The 14,614-nt window shown below is 45.4% G+C and overlaps 1 protein-coding gene across 1 annotated transcript in view; it reads right to left on the bottom strand.

Moving 5' to 3' along the window:
• The window catches only part of PKHD1L1 (PKHD1 like 1), a 426,685-nt gene that overhangs the window by 31,307 nt on the left and 380,764 nt on the right, over positions 1-14,614 (bottom strand). The window contains exons 56-61 of the mRNA XM_088444365.1: positions 12,677-12,765; positions 9,446-9,600; positions 9,115-9,244; positions 8,611-8,729; positions 7,666-7,795; positions 717-890 (exon numbers count right to left, since the gene is read on the bottom strand). Of these exons, the coding sequence (XP_088300491.1) occupies positions 717-890; positions 7,666-7,795; positions 8,611-8,729; positions 9,115-9,244; positions 9,446-9,600; positions 12,677-12,765 (797 nt within the window). The remainder of the gene's footprint in view (positions 1-716; positions 891-7,665; positions 7,796-8,610; positions 8,730-9,114; positions 9,245-9,445; positions 9,601-12,676; positions 12,766-14,614) is intronic.

Here is a 14,614-nt window from a genome sequence, read left to right on the forward strand (position 1 = left end):
GCCCTGAGCGTCTTGAAGACACATCGGGCAGTGCTGCAGCTTCAAGTGCCGGTGTCCTCGCCCTCTGATGCGCATCGTCATGACGTCACACGGAAAAGGGGCGGGGCCAGTACAGCGTGCTCAGATCCCTAGTTACAGCGTTGCTCGGGTCGGCATGATGCTGTCAACATTGTGACTGTTGACAGCAATAGTGTCGAAATACCATATCAATAATGTCTGATCGATTGTGGTCTTCTGTTGATTTTTTCATCCATATTACTCATTATAGAAAGATAAACTTGATTTAGTTCCGAGGGAATTGATGCCTACTCATTAACATTATTAACATAAATGAACAGTAATTCAGCGTACAATGTGGCTTTCATGTTTGCAAGCAATAAATACCTTCACTCAAAATTATTTTGTCTATTTAAAATATTTATAGGGATCCTACGACTTACTGAAATAACGCCTGAATTGCACCTTGAAAAATATTAACACCTACTGTACCGATGTTGCCAGGAAATACTATCGGCAGCAATAGTGTAATCCTCAGTTTTCAGTAGGTAATGTCAGGATAAAGTACTGTTTTAATTCGAAGGTAATAGCAAGCGATTTTAAAGGGGCACAATTATTTTTGAGTGGAGTTGCCTTTTAAGTAGAGATTGCTAGCGAGTTTTCATGTATACAGAAGGGCATATATAGAGGAACACATTATGTACTGTATATTACCATACCTTTATATTCCATATTATTTGCGGAAAAGGTGCTGACAAGGACACGGGCGCCAAATGACTCACTGTACCACCCAGGGTAGTCCTGGCCAATGATCTTAATGTTTCTGCTGAGCAGAGCGACATCAGCTGCCAGACTGTAATTCAGGGTGGTGTTTGGTATTTGATAGGTGTGAGCTGGAAGGAAAAATAACATCATGAGACAGGCAGGAGAGAAATAATAAAATAAATGTATAATTCTAGATTTTGTAAAATTACATTGGGTCTGTTTCAGCACGGATCGCAATTACAACCGCGTATGCAGATCAGCCGATTGTTGCGTACTGTGCATATCTATGCACCGCATTGCCCTTGCGCTGCGATCGCACTGCGAATGCACACGCACGCAGGAATCAATCCGAGTGTGAGTGACAGGCTGTTAGCGTTTGGTGGTGGTGGCGGGGGAGTGATTGGGGAAACGCAGGCGTGCATAAATTAGCCACTGCGATAGCATGCACAGCTTGACAGCCCTCTGCGTGAGACAAGAGATTCTGTGACTGGTCAGACCTGCTGTATTTGTACGCAATGGGCCGATGTGCTCCGGTGTTACCGATGTATACGCAGGAATGCCAGGTATTACGGATGTGAAAATGCAGCATTGGGCGTCTATATGCTGGCTGAGCTGTGGCTGATGTTACAGGTGTATAGTGTATACACAGGACTGTGAGGTATTACAGATGTGAGATAGCAGTAGTGGGTGTCTCTATGGTGGCTGTGCTGTGGCTGATGTTACTGATGTATACACAGGACTGTGAGGTATTATAGATGTGAGATAGCAGTAGTGGGTGTCTCTATGCTGGCTGAGCTGTGGCTGATGTTACTGATGTATACCCAGGACTGTGAGGTATTACAGATGTGAGATAGCAGTAGTGGGCGTCTCTATGCTGGCTGTGCTGTGGCTGATGTTACAGGTGTATACACAGGACTGTGAGGTATTACAGATGTGAGATAGCAGTAGTGGGTGTCTCTATGCTGGCTGAGCTGTGGCTGATGTTACATATGTATACACAGGACTGTGAGGTATTACAGATGTGAGAGAGCAGTAGTGGGCGTCTCTATGCTGGCTGTGCTGTGGCTGATGTTACAGATGTATACACAGGACTGAGGTATTACAGATGTGAGATAGCAGTAGTGGGCGTCTCTATGCTGGCTGAGCTGTGGATGATGTTACAGATGTATACACAGGACTGTGAGGTATTACAGATGTGAGATAGCAGTAGTGGGCGTCTCTATGCTGGCTGAGCTGTGGCTGATGTTACAGATGTATACACAGGACTGTGAGGTATTACAGACGTGAGATAGCAGTAGTGGGTGTCTCTATGCTGGCTGAGCTGTGGCTGATGTTACAGATGTATACACAGGACTGTGAGGTATTACAGATGTGAGATAGCAGTAGTGGGTGTCTCTATGCAGGCTGAGCTGTGGCTGATGTTACAGATGTATACACAGGACTGTGAGGTATTACGGATGTGAAAATGCAGCATTGGGTGTCTATATGCTGGCTGAGCCGTGGCTGATGTTACAGATGTATACACAGGACTGTGAGGTATTACAGATGTGAGAAAGCAGTAGTGCGTGTCTCTATGCTGGCTGAGCTGTGGCTGATGTTACAGATGTATACACAGGACTGTGAGGTATTATAGATGTGAAAATGCAGCATTGGGCGTCTATATGCTGGCTGAGCTGTGGCTGATGTTACAGGTGTATAGTGTATACACAGGACTGTGAGGTATTACAGATGTGAGATAGCAGTAGTGGGTGTCTCTATGCTGGCTGAGCTGTGGCTGATGTTACAGATGTATACACAGGACTGTGAGGTATTACAGATGTGAGAAAGCAGTAGTGGTGTCTCTATGCTGGCTGAGCTGTGGCTGATGTTACAGATGTATACACAGAACTGTGAGGTATTATAGATGTGAGATAGCAGTAGTGGGTGTCTCTATGCTGGCTGAGCTGTGGCTGATGTTACTGATGTATATCCAGGACTGTGAGGTATTACAGATGTGAGATAGCAGTAGTGGGCGTCTCTGTGCTGGCTGAGCTGTGGCTGATGTTACAGGTGTATACACAGGACTGTGAGGTATTACAGATGTGAGATAGCAGTAGTGGGTGTCTCTATGCTGGCTGAGCTGTGGCTGATGTTACATATGTATACACAGGACTGTGAGGTATTACAGATGTGAGAGAGCAGTAGTGGGCGTCTCTATGCTGGCTGTGCTGTGGCTGATGTTACAGATGTATACACAGGACTGTGAGGTATTACAGATGTGAGATAGCAGTAGTGGGCGTCTCTATGCTGGCTGAGCTGTGGATGATGTTACAGATGTATACCCAGGACTGTGAGGTATTACAGATGTGAGATAGCAGTAGTGGGCGTCTCTATGCTGGCTGAGCTGTGGCTGATGTTACAGATGTATACACAGGACTGTGAGGTATTACAGATGTGAGATAGCAGTAGCGGGCGTCTCTATGCTGGCTGAGCTGTGGCTGATGTTACAGATGTATACACAGGACTGTGAGGTATTACAGATGTGAGATAGCAGTAGTGGGTGTCTCTATGCTGGCTGAGCTGTGGCTGATGTTACAGGTGTATACACAGGACTATGAGGTATTACAGATGTGAGATAGCAGTAGTGGGTGTCTCTATGCAGGCTGAGCTGTGGCTGATGTTACAGATGTATACACAGGACTGTGAGGTATTACGGATGTGAAAATGCAGCATTGGGTGTCTATATGCTGGCTGAGCCGTGGCTGATGTTACAGATGTATACACAGGACTGTGAGGTATTACAGATGTGAAAATGCAGCATTGGGCGTCTATATGCTGGCTGAGCTGTGGCTGATGTTACAGGTGTATAGTGTATACACAGGACTGTGAGGTATTACAGATGTGAGATAGCAGTAGTGGGTGTCTCTATGCTGGCTGAGCTGCGGCTGATGTTACAGATGTATACACAGGACTGTGAGGTATTACAGATGTGAGAAAGCAGTAGTGGTGTCTCTATGCTGGCTGAGCTGTGGCTGATGTTACAGATGTATACACAGGACTGTGAGGTATTATAGATGTGAGATAGCAGTAGTGGGTGTCTCTATGCTGGCTGAGCTGTGGCGGATGTTACTGATGTATACCCAGGACTGTGAGGTATTACAGATGTGAGATAGCAGCAGTGGGCGTCTCTATGCTGGCTGTGCTGTGGCTGATGTTACAGGTGTATACACAGGACTGTGAGGTATTACAGATGTGAGATAGCAGTAGTGGGTGTCTCTATGCTGGCTGAGCTGTGGCTGATGTTACAGATGTATACACAGGACTGTGAGGTATTACAGATGTGAGATAGCAGTAGTGGGCGTCTCTATGCTGGCTGAGCTGTGGATGATGTTACAGATGTATACCCAGGACTATGAGGTATTACAGATGTGAGATAGCAGTAGTGGTCGTCTCTATGCTGGCTGAGCTGTGGCTGATGTTACAGATGTATACACAGGACTGTGAGGTATTACAGATGTGAGATAGCAGTAGTGGGCGTCTCTATGCTGGCTGAGCTGTGGCCGATGTTACAGATGTATACACAGGACTGTGAGGTATTACAGATGTGAGATAGCAGTAGTGGGCGTCTCTATGCTGGCTGAGCTGTGGCCGATGTTACAGGTGTATACACAGGACTATGAGGTATTACAGATGTGAGATAGCAGTAGTGGGTGTCTCTATGCTGGCTGAGCTGTGGCTGATGTTACTGATGTATACACAGGACTGTGAGGTATTACAGATGTGAAAATGCAGCATTGGGTGTCTATATGCTGGCTGAGCCGTGGCTGATGTTACAGATGTATACACAGGACTGTGAGGTATTACAGATGTGAGAAAGCAGTCGTGCGTGTCTCTATGCTGGCTGAGCTGTGGCTGATGTTACAGATGTATATACAGGACTGTGAGGTATTACAGATGTGAGATAGCAGTAGTGGGCGTCTCTATGCTGGCTGTGCTGTGGCTGATTTTACTGATGTATAATGTCGAAGCTGGATAATTGGCTGAGACAGAATCTGTTGAAATTAAAATCTGCACAACGCCATTTTGCGAATGGCAACAAGACGCCATTTTGCGAAAGGCCGCTCAGCGCCATTTTAACGAATCTCACACATTATAAGTACATACGGTGATGCCATTATTTAACGTCATGCGATTCCCACGCAATAGAACAATGTTAAAAGTCCTCATTATACAAATACATACATTTACTGAAACATATAATATGACCAACCCTGCAAAACACGTACCACGGTGTACTCCACAAATACGTAGTCGCACAACGCTAACTAGCATATTTTCTTAAAACCCTTACACTTACACTCTGTACACTTACATAAAAAGGTTCCCTAACATAAAGGTTTATATTGAAGGTTTTATTTATTATTAAGTATGTAATAAAGCGACTGTATTTAAGATCTCAGGTTTAGTACATGATAAACAGACCGTGTTTGGTGATATTCTAAACCTCTGTTTATTTGCAGACTTCCGGTTCCATCGGCAAAGAAATTGCAACATGTGTCTGGGAATTATGGATCATAGAGAGTTAGGCATTAAAATGTACTCTGTAATGCAGCCAGTTTAGACTTGTTTTTCGGCGGGAAAACGGACACAAAGAAGCTGTTGGAGGCTATTACAATACAAACTGACCTATGAACTGCATCGTAACAGGAGAACCAGGAAGAACCTGCAATGGGATTATGCCAACTTGTTATATTGTATTGCCTATCTCTGTAAGGGTTTATATGCAAGCACCCTGAATCTGTTAGTCAGTCATCTTTTCTTTGCTGTTGACGGAGGTTTCATAGTTGATGCTGGGAATCTGGATTCAGGGGGTCATTCAGACCCGTTCGCGAGCAAAGGACACTTGCAAACGGGTCGATGTTGCCCACTGCGCATACGCACGACGGAGGGAGCTCCGTCGTGCGCATGCGCGAGACCCGGACTGCGACAGCCAAGCTGTTGCTCCGGGTCTCGCCCCAAAGGGGGCGTGCTGTCAATGGTGACTGACAGCACACCCCCTTTGGTGGGCGTGCCGGGGGCGTGGCGGCCAGACGGAGGCGGTCCCATGGGAACGCCTACCGTCTGAAGCCGGCCCCACTGACATCACTAGTGATGTCAGTGGGAGTGATTTTGGCTCTGATAGAGCCAGAATCACTCCAGGGCTTGCGGCAGCGAGACCCTACCGCAGGGTCTCCATCGCAAGCCAGATGGTCGTGATGGTCTTGACCATCGCGACCATCATCATGGACGCTCGCATAAGCTGTGGGTGGTAACCCACGGCTATGCGAGCGTCCATGAGGATGCTCCTAAAACAGGTAGGAGGGCCCTGATTCAGAGCGAGCGCTCTGGTCAGAGCGTTCAGCTCTGAATCAGGCCCTCAGAGCGCATGCGTATGTATTGACTGTACCTTGTGATTGTATAATTTGTTTGCGCTAATTGTATTTAGATCACAGCGTGTAACTATATGCTTTTTGGTGAATAATATCTTTTTGTGCTATGGAAACACAATCAAAGTCTGAAGAGCAATTATTTCTGGTGCAACAAAAGATTGTTAATTGAAGATGGAGTATAAAATATAGTATATATATTATATATATATATATATATATATATATATATATATATATATATACACACACACATATAGCAAAACTAGTTTCACATAAGGAGGCTTCAGTTTCACTACTAACTGCTGTACTTATTATAGAAGCTCTTGTACAGTACATCGTCACGCTGGGGGAGTGCTATTTTCATAATAAAATAAGGAAACTATAGGATACAACTCCCCATATTTGCAAGTTTTTACCTAGTAACTCAACTGTTTATGGGATACAGGGGATATGGAATGCAGGGGATATGGAATGCAGGGGATATAGAATACAGGGGATATGGGATACAGGGGATATGGGATACAGGGGATATGGGATACAGAGCATATGGGATACAGGGGATATGGAATGCAGGGGATATGGGATGCAGGGGATATGGGATGCAGGGGATATGGGATGCAGGGGATATGGGATGCAGGGGATATGGGATGCAGGGGATATGGGATGCAGGGGATATGGGATGCAGGGGATATGGAATGCAGGGGATATGGGATACAGGGGATATGGGATACAGGAGATATGGGATACAGGGGATATGGGATACAGGAGATATGGGATATGGGATACAGGGGATTTGGGATACAGGGGATATTGGGTACAGGGGATATGGGATACAGGGGATATGGGATACGGGATACATGGGATACAGGGGATATGGGATACAGGAGGTATAGGGTACAGTGGATATGGGATACAGGGGATATGGAATACAGGGGATCTGGGATACAAGGGATATTGGATACAGGGACATGGGATACAGGGGACATGGGATACAGAGGATATGGGATACAGGGGATATGGGATACAGAGGATATGGTATACATGGGATACAGGGGATATGGGATACAGGGGATATTTTTACATCTAGGGATGTTATATGAGTGGAGTTTATTCTTTATGGCACAAAAAGACAGATTAAAGATCTGTCAGTGGGGGAGATATTTCAAGCCTTAGGTGGAGATTTATCAAATCTTGGAGAGCGATAAAGTAGCAGTCAGTTTTACAGGTTGTGCTAGAGAAAGGACAGTTAGAAGTGAATTGGTTGCTATGAGCAACTTCTCCACTTTATATCAATCCAAGATTGCATCTCCTCTTTGGAGAGAGATAAAAATAATAAAGTAACCCAGAGGAAGCTACATAATAAATACACATCATGGGATCGGGTGACCGATGCTTATTAACAATCCACCTTTCAGCTCTGCTTAAACTGTATTGAAACTGGCAGCGTATGGGTCTTTTCTCACATTGGCACTGCACAGGTGACCCCAGCACTTACCAGAGTGGGTGAAGTTGAGGGATACATTTAAAGTCAGGCTTCTCTGGTCAACTGAAACAGCGGTAATTCTCCTGGCTTCTGTCTGCCAAGCGCTATAGCTGGTGGTGGTGATCAGCACGTCCTCTCCCACCTTATAAATAAAGATGTGCGATTGTTCGTAACATAAATCTGTTTTCCTCATTTGGGTAACATGTCATGTTTTCAGGATATCCCTAAGGGTTCGGTATGTGATGCTGGCAGTCGGGATCTCGGCGGTCAGAATCCCGACGCCGGGATCCCGAAAGGGTTAACATACCGACACTTTTTGGTTGTATGCCAACCCTCCTCCTCTCCCTACCCTTACCCTCCCTTTTTGGTGCCTAACCCTGACCCCCCCCCCAGTGCCTGAACCTAACCTCCCCCTCCCCACACCCTAACCCCGATACTTACCTCCAGGATGCCAGCGGTCGGTACTCTGGAGCCGGCTATTAGTGGTTTAAACACTAAAGATGGGTACACTCTAGACAAAGTATTGGACGATTTGTTGTTTTGAGCCGAATCCGAAAGGCAAATAGTCTACATCGTCCAGTGTGTACATCACATGCGTCATTCATCGAATCTTAAGATCTGCCAGTCGTGCAGACAGATCTAAAGATATGGTTAACAATTTTGTGCAAATTGTCTAGAGTGTACGGCCAACTGGACGACCAGGCGATGTGTTAATGTTATATAGTTAACGATCTAACGACCAAATGATGCAAGATATGTCGTTTTTAAATAGATTGCACACTGTGTTCTCACTGTATCGTTTGTTTTGGGGTCCAAGGGAAATCGGGACGAACATCGTCTAGTGTGTACCCAGCTTAAGAATACTGCGTGAAGTTAGAGACCTTACACTGAAGTAATGCTGCCCCACCTAACAATATGGAGTCATTTACAACCTTAGCAGGCAGCACAATTTCTCACCTTCCAGTCTACGGGCTCCGCCAGATTAATATATTGTGCTCCTGCCGGTGCCGTTTCTGCCAGTTTGGTTTTATATACTGAGCGAGGAAGTCCGTGCAGGTCAAGTTCCCCAAAGACGCCTATATATGAAAAATCAATATAAAGTAACTTCTTAGACCTTTTTTCTTCCCAGCATTACATAACACTTACAGCATTAAAATACTAAAAAACACTCTATTGCACGAAATTGACTTCATCTGCTGCCTCTTCCACCTGACACGTTACAGTCTGCCATAGGGAATGCTGTTTTTCCAATGGAAACTGTAGTTGACCACAAAGGAGGACACACTGAACAATTGTAATGTTTTTTAAGTGATTTGTATTGCAATAGCAAGGTTTGTAACTTATATGTTTTCAAATAAATGGCCAGGGCATCCTCTATAGTACCTGTTGTCCAAATTTCTCTTCATTACAAGCTTTAGAACTCGTAATACATTTTTTAAAGCCCTTTATTACTGTACTCACCTATAACCTTTGATCCCTGATTTGGTCCATTTGGCAATGGGAATTCGGGGGTTGAATGATTTCCTCTTAATATAATATGTAATTCCCCCTGGAATGGGTCACTCTCCGTGCCTCCTATTAATCTTCCACCCTACACAGAGCCAATAACACAAGAAGATTTAGAACTGAGGCAGATACAACTTGGGAATATTTACATATATAAAATAATGAAACAAAATAGTGGTTACACAAGGAAAGTAAGTAGCAAAAAAGATTATAGTTGCATCATTTATCTTTTATTAGGTTTGCATAAATGAAACGGCAGCTGTAGTATTACTGTTGTGATCCTCACTTGTATGGAGATGTACGTAGCATTGAGGACGGTAGTGTTGAAGGTGGTAGCGGATTGAGCAGTTGAGTTGACTGTGAGGTTCCTCAACTCCAAGACGCCGTAAATGATCAGTTTTTGCAGAGAAGGGATTTCTACATCAGCTACAACCCACTTGCCTGGAATAGGACAAGAGAGAGAATATGGTTACTATATACACCTATAAACAACAAGGCAGTTGACTGCAACAGAACCCACTTAGTTGCTGCTGCACTATATTTTGAGAGTTACTCAATGAATTTCTCCATACAGTTGTATCAAACCAGGACAATGTGTAAAGGAAGAGCGATATGGGGACTCGGGTCTAAAAGTGATTTCAATATCATTATCACCAGTAAGCAGTTTGTCATGTTCACATCTAGCAACCCTTTCACTTTACGTTCCAGAGTTATGGGCTCTGCTTCTGCTGGTAATATAAGCCCCCCATCTCAGTTCTAATAAGTCTTTTACCATTTCAATCCGTTATCAGGTGTCCTCCCTTCCTCCTAGTTTATACTCCATTGATGCACAGGGCTGAATAGGACAGACCAACATTAAACCACAAGGTTGTTAGTGCTGGGCCTCTTTAGAATGTTGGGTTGTTTCCCTTTTATATGCTAATTGAGTAATGAGGTTGTTTATTGGCAGCAGCCTATCACAGTTAATTAGGGTGTGGTTTCTAGATTTATATTAGTAGTTTTAAGTCTCTTGCCTTTCTGGAAACAGGTCCCACCCTCCCATTTTGTTCTGAGTTTTTGTCCTTGTTGTGGTTGGTGGTGTGAACGGCTTTTAGATGAGCTGTTGGTTATTTGCTTAGTGGGGGTCTCCCTCCTTCTCCAATGATTTATAGGATTACGTGCCGTCAGGGCATTGGACACTGTCCGTCTGGGTGTGTCTCATATTGGAAAGTTGTACACCAAAGATTGAGTTTTATAGGCTTGACTGTTTCTTGTTCTATGTCGCCATGCTAACTTTAATAAACAGAGATAATTTTAAATAATATAAAATAAAATGTTATCTAATTTGTATCCAGCTCCTGTTGTTGCGTGTGTTATTTTATAAGATACGTTTTCTTACATTTATTTAATTTTAAAGGTGATTAATCATTTCAGTATCAACCATTAGCGCATTTATTTCTTCTTCAACATCATAACATTGTCCTCTGCTCATGCTATGTACGTATCCTTTTCTAACAGAACTAGGCCTCATGGATACGGAATAGCTGCCTGGACTCTGTGATGATAATTATTATCTCTTATTTATAGGGCACCACAAAGGTTCCATTATAGCTTGGTACAAAGGGGATAAAGCAATGCATTCCATACGTACTAACGGTTACAGACATTTCCACAAATTTACATAATATTCTGGGGAGAGGGGTCTGCTTGCAAGAGTTTACAATCCATAGGGGTGTACAGAAAATGGACAAGAGGGCAGAGTAGGAGAGGGGAGAGTTAGGAGAAGGGGTAGTAAGCTAGAATGAAAAAAAAATATTTAAAAGGCATGTTTGGAGGCTGGATGGAAGAGTAAGGGGCCCATTTATCAACGAGTTTTATCATAGGCAACAAGTTTTAAAACTCATTGCGTATGATAAATGGTGCTCCAGCCAATCAGCTCCCAACTGTCATCTGTTTGAAAAACGACAGTTGGGAGCTGATTGGCCGGAGCACTGTTTATCATACACAACAAGTTTTGAAACTCGTTGCGTATGATACAACTCGTTGATAAATGAGGCCCTAATTGTGGCAGGGCATTCCAGTGCTTGGGAGCAGTCTGAGATGGAAGTCTGAATGCGAGAGTGGGACTGGTGATCAGGGAGGAGGAGAGGCGCCAATCGTTAGCAGAGGCCGGGTGCACTGTGCCCCGGAATAGATGAGAGAATGGAGTTTGAAATTGATTTTGAGATTGCATAGGGAGCCAGCGGAGTGACTGGCAGACAGGGGCAGCAGAGGTAGAGCATTGAGAGTAGAAGATGATGTGGGCAACATAGATAAGGACATAAGGATGAGTAACAAGAAATCAGAAGACCAGAGAGGTGACGATTACAGTAGTCTAGGTGAGAAATGATGAGGGTATTATTGAGAGATACTGGATAGATTGAGGAGGTGAAAGCGACAGGACTGTGAGAGGGGACTGGATGTGAGAGGGAGGAGGAGAGGGCAGAGCCCAAGATGACACCCAGACAGCGAACTTGTGGAATAGAAGAGAGAATTAGTTCCTAGCACAGCCTGTATACTAAGGGCCTGATTCAGACCCACTCGCGAGCGGCTGTCCGCTCGCAAGTGGGTCGATGTTATGGACTGAGCATGCGCACGACGGAGGGAGCTCCGTCGTGCGCATGCGCCAGACGCGACGAGCGAAGGAAAGTCCTTCGCTCGTTGTGTCCGATCAAAGGGGGCGTGCTGTCAATGTTGATTGACAGCACGCCCCCTTTGGTGGGCGTGGCGGGGGCGTGCCTCCCTGACGGGGGCGTTCCCACGGGAACGCCTCCCGTCAGAAGCCGGCCCACTGACATCACTAGTGATGTCAGTGGGAGTGATTTTGGCTCTGATAGAGCCAAAATCACTCCGGAGCTTGTGGTTGAAAACCTCAACCGCAGGCTCCGGCTCGCAATTTCGATGGTCGCGATGGTCAAGACCATCGCGACCATCATTTTGCACGCTCGTATATGCTGTGGGTGGTGACCCACAGCTATACGAGCGTCCAGGAGGACGCTCCATAATAATGGAGGTGGGCCCTGATTCAGAGCGAGCGCTCTGGTCAGAGCGTCCGGCTCTGAATCAGGGCCTAAGAGCGGAATTCAATTGTTCTCGCGGCCCGGATCTCCCGTCTAAAGTGACGTTATTCAGTTGTTCCAGCTTTTTGCGCTGATGGCGCCCAAAGTGGTAGGGTCTAGCCGCGTAAATCGTCTAACCCCGACCAAAGTGCTGGGCGCGATCGCGAAACGTGCCGTTTGGGCGCCCCAAACAGGTCACTTTCGCCGAAAAGGGCTGCAAGCTGAAATGGAGCGCTGGCAGCTGATCTCGCCCGACGGGAGCAACAATTGAATAGCTCCGTCGGGCACGATGGGGGCTGGAAAACAATTGAATTCCGTCCTAAGTGTCAGGCTGGTAACCTGGGGCTAAAGCATCATTCACTAATATTATTTGTATTGTTCACCATTAGAAAAGTATCATATCAAAGAGTTGGCTAAAACGTAAATATAAAATGCGTTACCTGCCGGGATTATGACATTAGATCCTGCTTTTGGGACAGTGTTATTGTTTTCTGCTGATGATTGCCAGAAAGATTTATTAGACCACAGACTAGAGAAAAGAAAAGGATATTTTTAGTGGCTACAAGCATTAGATTGTATAACCTGTAATGGTCAGCCTTACAAATGACATCCTGTTTATCATTGAACATGTACCAGACGATATCTAAATGTGCAAATGAAAGCAGCAATCCCGTGAAAGAAATTATGGCCCTGATTCAGGGCCCACCACCATTAATATGGAGCGTCCTGGACGCTCGTATAGCTGTGGGTCACCACCCACAGCATATACGAGCGTGCAGGATGATGGTCAAGACCATCGTGACCATCGAAACTGCGAGCAAAAGCCTGCGGTTGGGTTTTTCAACCGCAAGGCCAGGAGTGATTTTGGCTCTATCAGAGCCAAAATCACTCCCACTGACATCACTAGTGATATCAGTGAGGCCGGCTTCAGACGGTAGGCGTTCCCTTGGGAACGCCTACGTCTGGCAGGCACGCCCACCAAAGGGGGCGTGCTGTCAGTCACCATCGACAGCACGCCCCCTTTGATGAGACACTCCGAGCGAAGGAAAGTCCTTCGCTCGTCCGGTCTCGCGCATGCGCACGACGGAGCTCCCTCCGTCATGCGCATGCGCAGTGGGGACCATCGACCCACTTGCGAGCGGACAGCCGCTCGCGAGTGGGTCTGAATGAGGGCCTATGTGTATTAAGATAAAGTACTCGGTCAGAAGGAGAAGCTTGCTAATAAACGTTTTCCTTTGTTAGTTTCCTCAGGCTGCTGCAGTATTAATGATCAATCGTTCTGCACAGTGACTACCATGGCAACCACTGTCACATGGCACATGACTTTGGAACACCTCTGAGCCTGTACAGTAAAACACTCCCACTCCTCCCAACTCTGCCATCACATGACATGTGAGTTCAATATGTAATATGAGAGAATGGATATGTAATAAAAGGATCTGCAACCGCTGTTTTGTGACTTTAATATTCATTAATCCTGTGTACTAACATGTCAGTGTTCTTAATTGATTTTTTTTGTTGAATTTGTTTTCTCCAGCATTACACTTGTTAGTGACTCTGAGCAGCGCCTAGGGTTCAGTTGTCACTAATGTATAGCGCATTTGTCAGTGAAGGTTTAGGTGTGACATTAATGTATGACAAAAGGGAGCCGAGCAGTGATGATTTTAGTGAAGCAAGTCAATGTAATAATGGATGTCCGAGCGCTTCCTTGGCTTATGCTGCCTAAACCGTTAAAGATAAATCACAATGATGGACTTTATTTTATACCATGTAGAGACTGATATGTATTATGCAGTTTCTCCAGAAACATTGAGGTAAGCCTGATTACTGATACAGAATTTCAGTTTTTCCCTCTTTTGACAGTTCCTATTTAATTCATATGAAAACCGATTCTTTCATTTCAAAGTCCAATTCCCGGTAAGAGTCTGGTTCGGCATGACAATAAATAAAGCGCAGGTACAGAGACATAACGTGGCTGGAGTTGACCTGAGGGGAGACTGTTTTTCTCATGGACAGCTTTACTTGGCCCTTTTGCGCGTCACGTCAAAACTAAGGGGCCGATTCAGACCAGGACGCTAAGTCGCGAACGCTCGCTATGGGCGATTGTCGCCCATCTGCGCATGCGTATGCATCGCAGTGCGCGTGTGCGCAAGCCAGTCATTGCGATCTGGAATTGTGCGCTCGTTGTACACAGAATGAGCGCTACTTTGAGTGACAGCGCCGTTTGTGGGTGGTCACAGGGGAAGGTGCTTGTGAACGGGGGAGTGGTGTTTCAAATGCAGGCGTGTCTGGGGGTCAAAACGACGTTTAATGGGCGTCCAGAATTAGCATGGAGGCGTCATTGTACTCGTCACTTGGTTGTATTTCAGCCTGCAGTG

This window comes from Taudactylus pleione, unplaced genomic scaffold (assembly GCF_031769625.1).
Source record: "Taudactylus pleione unplaced genomic scaffold, aTauple2 ptg000360l, whole genome shotgun sequence".
In the NCBI taxonomy this organism is placed as follows: domain Eukaryota; kingdom Metazoa; phylum Chordata; class Amphibia; order Anura; family Myobatrachidae; genus Taudactylus; species Taudactylus pleione.